Source organism: Kogia breviceps, chromosome 6 (genome assembly GCF_026419965.1).
Source record: "Kogia breviceps isolate mKogBre1 chromosome 6, mKogBre1 haplotype 1, whole genome shotgun sequence".
In the NCBI taxonomy this organism is placed as follows: Eukaryota; Metazoa; Chordata; class Mammalia; order Artiodactyla; family Physeteridae; genus Kogia; species Kogia breviceps.
The window spans coordinates 72,759,642-72,773,941 of NC_081315.1; the positions used below are offsets into that span (position 1 = coordinate 72,759,642).

General features: G+C 40.6%; 1 protein-coding gene across 2 annotated transcripts in view; it reads right to left on the reverse strand.

The window, feature by feature from the left end:
• Window positions 1-13,550, reverse strand: part of GABRA4 (gamma-aminobutyric acid type A receptor subunit alpha4) — an 84,895-nt gene extending 71,345 nt beyond the window's left edge. The window contains exons 1-2 of one of the 2 annotated variants that reach the window (XM_067036043.1): window positions 12,984-13,247; window positions 12,461-12,579 (exon numbers count right to left, since the gene is read on the reverse strand). In XM_067036043.1, coding sequence (XP_066892144.1) covers window positions 12,461-12,579; window positions 12,984-13,069 — 205 coding nt within the window. In that variant the 5' untranslated portion in view covers window positions 13,070-13,247. Of the gene's footprint in view, window positions 1-12,460; window positions 12,580-12,983 lie in introns of both variants that reach the window. The other variant, XM_059065965.2, reaches the window with a different exon arrangement.
• Between the last annotated feature and the right edge of the window lie 750 nt (window positions 13,551-14,300).

Consider the following 14,300-nt stretch of genomic DNA (forward strand, 5'->3'; position numbering starts at 1 on the left):
CACCTAAGACTTGCTGTTAGATTAGGTCTAACGTGGGGCCTGACAATTCTCATTTCTAACAAGTTCCTAGGTGATGCTGTTCACTTTAGTTCACAAAAAGCATTTATCTGTTTTCTAGAACAGTATTTATTTACCAAACCATGTCCTGTAAAATACTAATACCATAGGTGTTCTATTGACGTGGGGGAAGGGTAGGAGAGGGAGGATTTAGGCCAATAATATTTTTCCTTATACATTTATTTTAAGGTGTGTGGGTTTATGCTAATTCTTAAGGTTATAATGATTCCATGATAATAATGAATCTTTTCAAATTCTTACAAAACATACTACTTTTTCAATGATTCTTGAAAACTGCTTGGTATTTGTGACATTATTCAGTATTTGCTTTATAAGATCACAAAGGTCTTTGAGATTGAATGAGATCCTAAAAACGTATAATTGGTAGAGAAATTTCATTTGGATACCCATTCAGTCAACATTTATAGAGTGACCACCTGCTGTATGCCGGGTTCCATGCTAGGCCCTGGTGATACAATGGTAAACCTGACTGGCAAGTTCCCTGCCTCAGGGAGTTAACATGCTACTGGGGGAGTGAAAGAATAAATAATAAGGAAATGAATAAATGGAAGAATGCTGTCATTCATAAGAGAAACAAAAGAGGCCAGTAACAGAGTGAAAGTCTGGGAAAGCCACTCCAGATTATTTAGCCACTCTTCAAAGCAGTGATTTTTAAACTGAGATCTGGATGATGGTCACAAGCTTTTGGAAGAGCTGAGAGAATGCATTTCAGGTGAGGAGAACTCAAGGGGAAAGGCTCGGACAGAGCACCTACTTCTCTGGCCATATCCTGAAAGTGGTATGTTTTAAGCAACATATTTATATGTTATTGTCACTGTTTTAAACTTGTATAAATCTTCATGAGAGAGGTTGTTATGGGCTGAATTATGTTCCTCCTAAACTCATATGTTGAAGTAGCACCTAGTACATTAGAATGAGATTATATTTTGAGATAGGGTCCTTACAAGGGGAATAAACTTAAAATGAGGTCACTAGGATGGGCCCTAATGTAATGACTGGTGCCCTTATAAGAAGAGAAGATTAGGACACAGAAACATACAGAAGAAAAACCATGTGAAGACACAGAGGGAAGATGGCCATCTACAAGCCAAGAAGAGAGAGCTCAGAAGAAACCAACCCTGCTGACAGCTTGATCTTGGACTTCTAGCCTCCGGAATTGTGAAAAAAATAAATGTGCTGTTATTTAAGCCACCCAGTCCGTGCTGCTTTGTTACGGCAGCTGAAGCAAATGAACACAGAGGTTAATCATCTGTCCTGTGTTCTTTCCCCAAGTGTTCTCCCTCTGATATGCAGTCCAGCTCTGCCTCTTTATAGGCTGTGGTAAGAAGTTTGATTTGTATCCCGTTATCATTGGCAGACCATTAAAGTTTTGATGTAAGGAAAATATATGATCTAAATATATGATCTGAATCACTCTGGCAGTTGTATGGACAGCGAATTATAGGGAGGCAAGAGTAGAAGAAGGTTTTTCTAAGAGGCTGCTGTACTAGGCCAGGTGACAGATGACAGTGTTCTGGACTAAGGATGTGTCAGTCGGGATGGAGAGTGGACAGATCAAGGGGCATGTATGTGTGGAACTGCCCTCAAGAAATGGGGTTCTTCCCAAAGAACAATAAGCAGAGACACTATTACTATTTATTTAAGGCCTACTATGTGCCAAGCAGGATACTAAGCTCTTCCTATATGCTATTTCATTCAATCCTCACAACACCCTCCAGGGATGATATTTCATGAGAATTTTATGGACATGGAAACTGAGCTCACAGAGGTTAAATATTATATTCCAGAGCCAGAATTATAACCCCCTGGATTGATCTACAAAGTATGTTCTAGATTTACTATGCTAATTATATCATTAAATAATAAATCAACCATTAATTACTTACACATAATTTTCCAACTAGTACATAACATGCCATACTTACCTCTCCCATTTTGTTTCATGAGTAGTTTCTGAACTACCTTACTACTGCAGCTCTTCCTATGCATTGCTCTTATTCTTATTATAGCCTGCTTGAGTCTTTCTCTCCTTAACAGCAAAGACCAATCTTAATCCTCTTGGAAATCCCAAATGAGCATAGTGCTTTACACATACTAGGTAGTGAAAACTATGTATTTGATTATGTTCTTAATATTATTCCAGCAGTGATTTTAAAATCTCCCCAAAGGAAAAAGTACTGGGATTCATTTGTTACATCAGTTAAGCTAAAAATATTTCCTGATTAAAGTAGAATTCGTGTTTTATTTATATTTATATCCTCTCCCTGAACAAATCCCAGGCCTTACATGTAATAGGTTTCCAATAAATCAGTTTTCAGTGAATCACGGTCGCTATGCAATTAAGAATAATTCTTAGAGACGCTTCCTCTAACACTGCTGTTTAGGATGTTCAAATCAACCCTCCTAAGAGCATAATTACATAGAAACCAGATAATTTTCAGCTTGGAAGGACTTCTCATAATTTTCTATGCATTTGTGTAACATAAAAGACATCTTTTATTTTAAAATCTTACTACTTTGCTAATAGGGAAATAGTTTTTAATCCCCCAAATATAGTGGACAGTTCCTAAGGCAAAAGTGATCTTCAACAGTCTTTGAAAGAAGGAGCCAACACCACCAGGAAAAAATTCAGAGGAATACTCCCATCTTATTAATGAATCTAACTTGCTTGGAAAGTGGGAAGGCAATTAACATTTCAGAAAATTTCCCACTATTTACTTCAGCTGTAGAGAACTGGACAAAAATATCACTTTTTAATTTCTTCTCCAGTAATAGGATCCAATTTGCTATCACACCCAGGAAAGAGACTTAAGCAGTTCTGCAGATGCTGAAACGACTCATTCCCTGTTCTCCACATTGCCTCCCCAGCCATGCGCTTGAGGAAAGATTTCTGGGTTTTCAGCCACCTAAATCCATGCATCCAGCTACATCTTACAAAACACTATTAATGTGTCTTCCCAAATCAAGAGACTTAAAGTACTTAAGAGGTACAACAACAGCAAGGAATCTTAGTGAAATATTTAAATAAGGCTCTAATTCTCTTTGTCACTTACAAAATATAGAAAAACTAGCATTCCTGCATATTAAACAAGGAACAGATGTCTATTGATATTGTTGAGAAAGCAAATAACCATAGAGCTTTATTTAGATGACCTTAAAGACTAGTGCTTCCTTTATGGTATGATCCTATCAATCCAGCTCTACTATTTAAATATTAAAGGCATCAAATAAATGAATAAAGTACTAAAAATAACAATAAAATGTGAGCAAAAGATGAAAATGCAATTCACAGAAGGAAAATTCTTGTAGGCAATAAAGATTTGAAAAGATGTTCAACCACATTAGAACTCAGAAAAATACAAATCATTTCACATTAAAATACCATTTCAAGTATATATACACATATATATGTATATATATACACACATATATATATATATATACATATATATGTGTGTATATATATACACATATATATATACACAAATAGATATTATTTTCCAAAGTGTTGAAGGGTTCGTGGATCCTGAATCTCATATTCATTGTAAATGGGAGTTTGAATTTGTAAAACTACCACAGAAAACAGTTTGGCATTATCTCATCAAGTTGAACTCCCACTTACACTAAGATCCAGAAAAATCCATTCTTGGATATATATGCAAAAGAAACTCTTGCACATTTACAGCAGGAAATTTGGGCCAGAATATTCACAGCAACACAATCCTGGAAACAAGCAAAATGCCTATTGCCAACAGAGCAGATGAATCAGCTGGTTCCTGTGCAATGAGTGTATCACACAGCAGTCAAAATGAATGATCTATAGCAATACACAACAATAAGAATGAGTCTTAGGAATACACAATTAAGTGAAAAAAGCATCAAAAGATTGTAAATAGTATGTTCAAAACAATTAACTTTTAAAAATTTCAATTTATTAAAGAGTAAAGTTGAGCAAAATGATATTCAAATAAAGCTATACAATAATTTATTTTTTTTAAGATTTTTTTTTTTTTGACGCGGACCATTTTTAAAGTCTTTAAGTCCCATGCTATGCAATAATTTAAAAAGGACTCAGAATGGTGGTTACTTTGAGTGGGGAAGACAGGCAAATAGGATGATGGAGATCATATAGTAGAGTAAGTTGTCAAGGTTTAATTATTTAAGTGGGTTTTATTTTATTATAGTAAATGAATGAATAGATGGATAGATAAAAAGAAGGTCCACAGATATGTGGACCAATCATGGGAGTGTGTCATGAACCCTGGATTATTAATTCAGAATCCAGTTCTGTGCAGCAGAAGCTTTTTTAAAATAAATACATAAAAAAGACCTAGACAATAAAGCAGCTATTTGTTTTAATGTATACGAAATGCAAGTTGATGTATTTTTTCATCTAAAAGAAAGCTAACATCCCAGTGAAATATCATCTAAATGTCCACGAAGTTATTGATAACCTATATCTAGATTTTTAGTGCTTATTTTAGGAAACAACAAATGCATTTTGTATATTCTTGCCCTAAAGAACCTGTAAATATATATTAGCACCAGTACATCTTTTTTCTTAAACTAAGAGCATGAGAAAGTAAATTTGTGTTCTGGATTCTACAGTCTCTTCTTGTCACACAGGCATCTTTCTTTCAGTTATCCCTTCCCTCCACTCTAATATTATTCTCTACTTGTCTATTTCCAGTGGTACACAAACAGCTTTAAAAAAGGCAACCTTCCCTCTTTCTATTCTCTTTCGTATTTAAACTTCTGGGGGAAAAAAAAAAAACCTATGCCTCTTGCCTGGAATTCTCCCCTTTCTATTCACGCCATCATCTATTATAATCTAGTTTTCATGCTCAGGATCCACTAAAATTCCTTTTGTCAATATCACCAGTTTTTCCCTATCCACAGCACTTTTCCCACAAACTTTAAAAAAAATCTTATTTCTCTCATTTTTAAAAAAGCTCTCTTGATGCTACTTTCTCCTTCCATTTACCAGCCCATTTCTCTGCTCCTCTGTAAAAATGCCCAGAAAGAAACTCCTCCCATTCTTTCTGGAACCCACGCAGTCAGACTTTCACCTTCATCATGCCACCAAAGCTGCCCTTGTCAAACTCACTGAAAATGTAGATATTGCTAAATCTAGTGGTCCATTTTATGTTCTTATCTTTCTTTGTCTGCCAGGAGCATCAGACATAATCGACCAATCCTGCTCCACACTGAAATACTGTTTTCTTTCTTTACTTAACATCTGGTATGTACATTCTCTTTGAGGTTTTCCTCCTACCTCAAAGGTCACTACTTTTCAGTCTTCCTGGGACAGAGATTCCTCCACCTCTTTCCCCACCTCTTAACACTGGGGACTTCGGAGCTCAATATTTGTACCTTTTCCCTATCACCATTAATTCCTTGGTGATCTCTTTAGTTTTATGGCTTTAAATACCATACATTATTGACATACCCAGTATCCCTGAATCCCAAGCCTATCTTCAGTTTACATCTAATGAGCATCTCAAATGTAACATATTCACATACAAATTGTTCAGCCACATTCCTAAGCTGCTTCTGCCACAGTCTTGGCAGCTCCATTTTTCTAGATGTTCAAGTCCCAAACTCTGGAGTGACACCTGACACCTCCCTTTTTCTTACATCCCATATTCTAGCTGTCACCAGTAGACTAGAACTTTGAAAAATAGCCAGAAGCCAACCATTTCTTACGATTTTACAAACTTCTCTGCCACCAACTTGGTCAAAATGTCCATCATCTCTTGCCTGGTTGATCCTAAAAACCTTTCTGCAGTTGCCCTTGACCCTGACTCACTGTTCCCAATCCAGCAACCAAGGTGAGCCTTAGAAAATTAACCAGTTCAGGTCTCGCCCCTAATGGAATCCCTCCATTTACTTCTGATATGATTCAGAGTAAAAGCAAAGTTCTCACCAGCCTGCAAAGATTTATACTACCTCATCCTTATATCACACTGACCCCTTCTTACTCCTCAGCCCTGTTACCTTCACTGCAGTGACAATTCCATGCTTACCATGTCCGCACGTAGAGTTACTTCTAACCAGAAGACCCCACCCAAATGCAGCTTATGCTCTAATCTACTTTGAATCATAGTTCAAATATCACTTCAGGGACTTCCCTGGTTAAGAATCTGCCTGCCAATGAAGAGGACACGGGTTTGAGCCCTGGTCCAGGAAGATCCCACATGCCGCGGAGCGACTAAGCCCATGCACCACAACTGCTGAGCCTGCACTCTAGAGCCCACAAGCCACAACCACTATGCCCGCATGTCACAACTACTGAAGCCCATGCACCTAGAGCCCGTGCTCCACAACAAGAGAAGTCACTGCAATGAGAAGCCCACGCACCACAACGAAGAGTAGCCCTTGCTCGCCGCTACTAGAGAAACCCTGCACACCCCAACGAAAACCCAAAGCAGCCAAAAATAAATAAATAAATAAATAAATAACAAATATCACTTCATTCAAGTCTTCCCTCTTTACTACTCTAGTTAAAATTGCAACCTCCTCCCCTGCTTTGCATTACTAGATAGGAGTTATCAACACCTCACATACTCTATATTTGGCTTATTTCTGTTGCTCCTTTTCTGTCTCTTCCACTAGAGTATCAGCTCAGGAGGGCAGAAAACAGTGTCTCCGTTGTTCACCAGTGTATCCCCAGTGATATCTTAGAACAGTGCCTGGCATATATTATATGATCAATGAATTTTTTTTTTTTTTTTTTTGCGGTATGCGGGCCTCTCACTGCTGTGGCCTCTCCCGCTGCGGAGCGCAGGCTCTGGATGCGCAGGCCATGCGGCCATGGCTCACGGGCCCAGCCGCTCCGCGACATGTGGGATCCTCCCGGATCAGGGCACGAACCCGTGTCCCCTGCATCGGCAGGCGGACTCCCAACCACTGCGCCACCAGGGAAGCCCTGATCAATGAATTTTTGATGAAAGTGAATAAAATGAAATATCTCCATGTGGCCAGTTCTTATCTTACTTAATATCTTAGAAGAACTTGAGAGGTGTCTCATACCTCCTTCCTAAGATATTCCATTCTCTTGACTGTAACTCGCACTCTCCTAGTGCTCACCTATATCACAGCCTACTCCTTTTCATTCTCCTTTGACAATTCTACGTTTTCTGCCCTTATTTCAGTTGTCAATGTTCCTTGAGGCTTGGCTGTGGGCTCCTTTCTCTGCTCTTTCTATACTCTTCTCTAGACATCTATTCTCACAGCATTACATACTGATGACCCCAGACAAAACTCTCCTCTGATATCCAGACAAGTACAATCACTAGGATGCCACACATATATCCTAAGCTTAACATATCCATGGATGTCTTGATTTCACCCTCCCTCCCATTACTGTTCCTCCTCCAATCCTCTCCAATTTAAATAACACTGTTCTCTGTCCATTTTATTAAAAAAATCCACAAGTCATTTTTGATTTCTCCCGTTCCTTTACCACCTATATGGAATCCATCACCAATTCTTTGCTGAATTATACCTTCAAAATAGATCTCACTTTTATCCGTTTATATTCGTCTTTGCTACATCCACTGTCTTATTCCAAGCTACCATTAACTTAATGGAGAGAACCAAGGAATAAAAAGTTTTTTTCATTGGTCTCCTTGCTTCTAATATTGTTCCAACTTCATATCTAAGCCTTTCTTTTTCTTATGTAGCAGCCAGAGGAATCATGTTACAATCTAAGTCATACCATGTCATTCCCTCCACCTAAAAATCTCCAATGATGTCCAGGTTCATAAAAGGAAACTCCTTTACCAAAGGTTTTGTATGATCTGGCCTCTGCTAACAACTCCAAGCTAGTCCCGTGAGATTCTTCCTCTTGCTTTTCGATTCCAGGCACCCTTCACTGGACACCCTTCACTGTCTAAATCTCACCAATTTATCTACCTTAGGATCTTAGCACTTGCTTTTTTTGCTGCCTGAGAACAACTTTTGCTTACTCTTTCCATGTCTGTCACCTTTAGGTCTTAGCTTAAAAGACTTCCTTGTCCACTGTATCTGAAATAGATCTCTCACCTGATTTATTCTAGCATACTATTGGATTGTTCCATAGCATTGTCTTTATTTACTTTGTTATTTATGTCCTTGTTATCTTTATCTCTTTACACTGCTTAGCCTGTATCTGATTCAGAATTATATCTTCACAACTTAACATTGTTCTTGGCACATAACAGTCTCTATCTATTAGTTCAACAAATGAATGAATGAACGTGACAAGTCAGAAGAGAATGAAGCTTTATTTTTCTGTTGCCCTGGGCATTTCAAGTGTTCATTTCATCTATATACTTTAAAAAATATATTCTCAATGTTCAATGTTCAATTAATAAAGCTAGCACATGGCACATCAATTTAATTTTTAGGTTGAGATATAGATCATTTGAAACCACTGCAAAGATGTTTTCATTTCTGTGGGAAAATTCTTCCAAATTTACCTAAGTGTATACTCTCCCCCAATGTTTGCTTTTCCATTTTAAAATGTTATTAGAGCTTTAAAATAAAAGTTCTCATTTCACTCCTCTGGGGGAAATGTAGTTTTGCTTATTTTAATGACCTACTTAGTAACAAGAAGGTCTGTTAATGAAACTTTGACTCTTGTTCAACAGAAGGATGCAAAAAAGTCTTAAAAGTGGTTGTAGCAGAAGACCAGCTGCCTAAGTGTTTAAAGAGTGAGAAGTGAGTTCTGGCCTTGTCAATTGCTTGTCAATTACTTGTCAATTACAGGGTTATTGGGTAACTCATTGCAACTTTTCTCAGCCTCCTCTCTGACAGAAGGATGATGCCTGCCCTGCTTATCTTTTTGCCTTGTTGTGATAATCTTATTAGACACTGTATGTGAAAATGTTTTCAAAACTGTAGAAAACTCTACTCATCTGAAGTCCTACTGTGTTGATGAACAACCTTGCAAAACTGACCCAAGTGCTCCATTGCCATTTCAGACAGATCGTAGAAGATGATCTAAGGCACTCATCTCGTTTATATGTATCTGGAAGCATTTATTATTCCAGATCATTTGCGTCAAAAGACTGACATGCACAAAAGGTTGTATAATCCTTCAATAAATGGGTAAGGGCTGGCTTCCTAAGCTATCTCCTGGTGGTTAGTACCTTAGCTATGTATTTTTAAGACAGTGTGTAACAGTGTTGAAAAGTGGATACCAGCCAAGGGGATGATTTTCTAGCTCCTTTGTGGAATGGTTTATTGTGTGCTGCTTCTAAGCAGGTGCAAGTTACTTTTGGATGGTAGCAGACTGATTTGTCAACGGCTGGAAGAACTGTACCCCTTCAGATGTCCCAATCTAGCTTCTCTCACTCTGCCTCCTTCCTTCCCTTCTCACCTTTCCCCTTTCCTTCTCTAATGGAGAATGTGGGAGACAAGGGAAAGGAGATCTTGGAGGGCTGAAAAGCAAGAACCATTTCAGTTCCTTTTACTTCCCCATTGCAATCTGTGCTGCTGAGTTAAAAATATATAATTTCATTTCCAAATCTATTTCAACCCTTGCCTAGCCTACTGAGCAATCACAAACCTTCCAATTTCAATTCAGATCTTTGTTTTTAGCTTTATTTTATATGGAACACTGCTAAGTTGTATAAACAGATATAAAGTAAATGCTCTACAGAGAGCAAGTAGGATTAAAGGAACCAGGGAGTAAATCTGTATTTATAGCACACTGGTCAAAATCGGAATTGTTTTCATTTCATTTATAAAATGCCAAACTTTCCACAAAGTATAAAATGCCAAAGAAGGGATCATACCTGTGGCATCCAAGAGTCTCTGCTAGCAATGATTTTTCTTATTATTTTCAGTGATGCTCATTTATAACATCTTGTAAACAGATTACACATTTTCTGCAGGTGAGAATTACTATTCCTCTGTCACATTTGGAATACTACGTATTTACAGAGAATGACCCACTTGTAAAAAATGAATCACATTTACCACAAATATTTATGAGCAACAACCCCCAAAATTGTGCTACATGGTAAGTTATTAATAATTAATCAACTGCTAATACTTAAAGTAACATGAATTCAATCCCTTCCCATAAAGCTATAAAAGGATCTCCAGGTGGGCAATGAAGATCACTTGGCAGAGACAAATAAGATGACTAATATTGCCCTTGAAACATTTTAGCAGTACTGCAGCTAACCAAAATCCAGCAATGTCTTACATAGGTTGATTTCATTCATTCTATTGTCTATCTATTATCATGGGAGAGGGTCGTTGGTAAAAAAGATGCAACTCCAATGGATCCCTTCTTCTTTTTGTATTATAACTTGCAGTATAACCAACTGCATAGATATGATTTTAATTTTCAACATTAAATAATAAAACCATATGATTTCAATGATAACTTTTCACTTTAATTTAGGTTCAGGGACATCAATTCACTAATGAATATTTAAACTACATGTGATTTCATACTTCCATCATTTTTTTCTTTACTTGAAATGTCAAGCTTAAAAACTTTATGGGCAGATAAATCATCTTTTATTGATATAATATAGCCTTAAATGGCATCACATCATCTGAAACCTTCTCTACAAAATTATTTTTAATCTAAAGTGATAATTTCCCAGTCACTTATGAAAGATCGTGCATTGACAAATGATTCACTTCTGTAAGGAAGCCTCTTTTCAGATTTGCATGAAGCCAAATGCGGTGCTAAGCATCCTACCCCTGGAGAGGCAACGTGAAAAGAACCAAGAGAATCTTTCATCCTTCTCATCCATCTTTATCACAGTCAACATGCAAAAACTGAAATAAAACTTTCAGTGGCGCCCTGTAACCTTCTCAATAAAATCCAGAAAAAAAAATGGCTCCTGATTCCAGAAGACCGGATTCCAGCCTATCATTAATATGCTGTTTCCTGTATAAATCACTTTCTCTTCTGAATCTTCAGTGTTCTCCTTTGTTAACTGAGGAGAACAAGACCAGACAGACTCTAAAGACTCATCCAGCTCTAATCTATCCACTTCTCTTTTATTTCCAACAATTCTTTATAGGCTGGGACCAAACACCTTTGAAATAATGTCTAATTCTATACTCTTTCCCAGGAACATCCTGTTCCCTTTTACCTTCTACACTCCCCATCTTCTTATCTCTTAAACACCCTTCATAGGAAGCTTAAATGAAATGCTTCAGTGCTTCTAATATTATGATACTCATCACAGAGCATCTGGTAGCATCCCAGTCTTCATGGGTTTGTCTTTTAAATACACACCCTGATCTGGGTTCACATACTGCCCACTCCACTTATTAACTGTGAACTTGGACCAGTCGCTTATCTTTCCAAGCCTCAATTTCTTCATCTGTAAAATAGGAATAGTAATAGCTTTCTTTGGGGGTTGCTGTGAGGGTTAAACGGTAAAGTATCTATATCCTTTAAGATAGAGCCTATGTCTTATTCAACTCATTCCCCAAGAGGGTAACTAGCTCAGAGTAGTGGGAAGAACAGGAACTTGGTGGTGAGAAGCCATGGGCCAACACTTTGGGTGAAGACACATGTTCACTCTCTGAACTGGACTGAGAGGGTGTTTGAGGTTAAGCATAATATCTTGAGATTTCTGTGAACCTGGTGCCTAGCACAATGCTTGCCACATAGATTCTCATTACATAAGCAAAGGGACTATGAATATGGAAAAGAACAACAGTGCTGTTAATGATGTGCCTCTATTAGACCCTTTATACACATTTACTGAAAGAAGAAATAAAGCAGAAATACCCGACTCCAAAGTCTTAGGAGGGTAGTAAATGCCACCTCTCCAAATAAAGTACTTTCATCCCAAGGTAGAAAAGAATAGGAAAGGACTGGGTTCTCTAGGAGAGCAGGCAGCTTGTGCCCCTGATTCATGTCCTAGGCAGAACAGGGTCGAGATTTTAGCAGAGGGGCTGATTCCACGTGGGAGGACAGGGGACTTCGGATCAGCTGTCTCAAGTGTAACCTGCTCTGAGCAGTGGCCAGGTTAGGGGGCCGTCCATTCTCAGGGCGCAGCGCAGCAGGGCAGCTGAGCCTTGAGCTCCCATTTTGGACACTTCCCCTTCAACCTCGCCCACCCGGCTGTCAGGTCCCGGAAGGTAATTAGTATTCGGGAGAGGCCAAGCTTCTGAGGGGGCAGGGAGATGGGAAAGTACGGGTGGGGGCGGGTTTCTGGTCAGAGGTCTCATCAAAAGGGGGGAGAGAGAGAAAAGAGACAGAGGGAGAGGGAAAGGGAAAGAGGGAGAGAGGGAGAGATTGAGAGATTTTTCATTTTTGCACGCGACGCATACCTAATGATATTCCTACAGACAGACAGACAGGCAGACGCAGAGAGAGACACACAGGACACACTTGCGCGTTTGAAATCGTTCATACCCCCAAATCCAGGACGCAGCCTGTTGTCATAACCATCGAGTAAACTGTCCAGGATGCGGGTAAAATTTTCCGGGCATAATTTCTCCTCCTTTTGGTTCTGTCCTGGGGATTCGTTTAAACTGCAAACGCACACACACAAAAAAAAAAAAAAAACAGGGGAGGAGGGGGTTATTTTAAGAATTGATCAGCGAACAGGTGGAAACAGATTTATCTTCTAGGAAGAGAGTCTCTTGCCCCAAACTAAAGGAGGCAGGGTGGAGGGGGCGAGAGAGAGAAATGGTCAGGAAAGGCGCACCCCGCGCACACGGAGCCCAGTATCCACACTCTTCTTGCACCCCGCGCCCCTTTTGCTCTAGGCGTCTACGTGGTCAGAGCAAAGCCCGGCTCCGGGCCTCTGACCTTACAGCGGAGACCAGAGGGTCTAATTCGCCCTTGGGGGGGAAAGGGGGCTGGCGGCCAGAGGGGACCCAGAGCTGGCCCCTTCTCCACCTTCCCCTGGCCCCCAGCACCTCGGGGAACTCACCAAGCCGCCAGGCACAGGAAGTGCAGGAGGGCGAAACTGGCCCCGAAGGACGTCGCGATCGCGGGTACCTTCTTGGCAGAAACCATCTTTGCAACATGCCATACTTTAAGCCTGTTCAGGTTTCCAGGCTCTCCAGATGCCCTGAGCAGGGTGCGAGGCGAGGGCAGAGGCTCTCCGCGGCTGTGCGCACACTCGCGCTCACACTCGCCCGCGCTCACACTCGCCTGCGCTCAGCCAGCCCCAGCCGCGGTGGGCGCGTGTGTGCACGCGGGCCGGGGAGGCGGTTCCTGCCTTGCCTCGCCCCCTCCTTTCCTTGCCGAGCTCTCCAGTGTATGGAGAGCTGTGTATCCCCTTCACACCCTTTCGTGCCCGCACCCCGAACCTGCTGGGGTTAACCCTGGGGCGCTGGCACAGAAGGGCTGAGCCAAGTTGTTTCCGACCTTTAACCCCGGGGAACAGAACCAGCGGCTTCCGCCCCTCCTCGCGCTCGCAACGCCCCACCACAGGTGTGTCCCCGCCCACAGCAAAGCTTAGCCTCCACTTCGCCCTCCCGCTGGGATGTGGATTGAACCTTTGAAGTTCCTCTCTCTTCAGGCTGTTTGAGGACCTGTTTGTACCCATTTTCAAGGCTGGAGGTGGAGAAAGGGCGACGTGGCAGGGCTTGCTGGCCTGGGGAGTGGGAGACCAGAATAGGGAGAGGGGATCAAATCTGGACGGAAACAACCTCTGGGACTCTCCCCTTCAGGTGTTGGGGGGCGCCGAAGGAAAGAAGGTTCGTCCTGGTAAAAGGGGTTGCAACTCACTGGGCGGACTCTCACCAAACTGTTAGGAAGTGGACTTGAGCCTCATTCCGTAGTCAACTCCTTTGCCAAGCTGTTGCTGCAAAGATACCAAATTCCTTTATGATACCCGTAGCCGCCTGGCACGCACAAGCCCTTTGCTTTGTTACTCCATCCTTTTTCTGGAGGGCAGAAAAAAGGTGGAGAAAAAGGACATCTGGTCAAAATCACTTGCACTTTTTGAGACAGTTGACGCTCTTTTTCTTTCACAACAGAGCTAACTTGACTTCCAGAATGCTTCAGGGATGGGGAAAGGATGGCTGGGGAGAGGAGAGAGCAGGAAAAGAGAAAGTGTGTGTGTGTGTGTGTGTGTGTGTGTGTGTGTGTGTGTGTGTGTGTTAGAGAGAGAGAGAGAGACAGAGAGAGAGACAGAGACAGAGAGAGAGACAGAGAGAGATTAAAATAGAAAGGAAGCCTCACAGTTCACTAATGACTTGCAAGGGAACACTAAGCACCATAACTTTAGTGTTTTATTGAA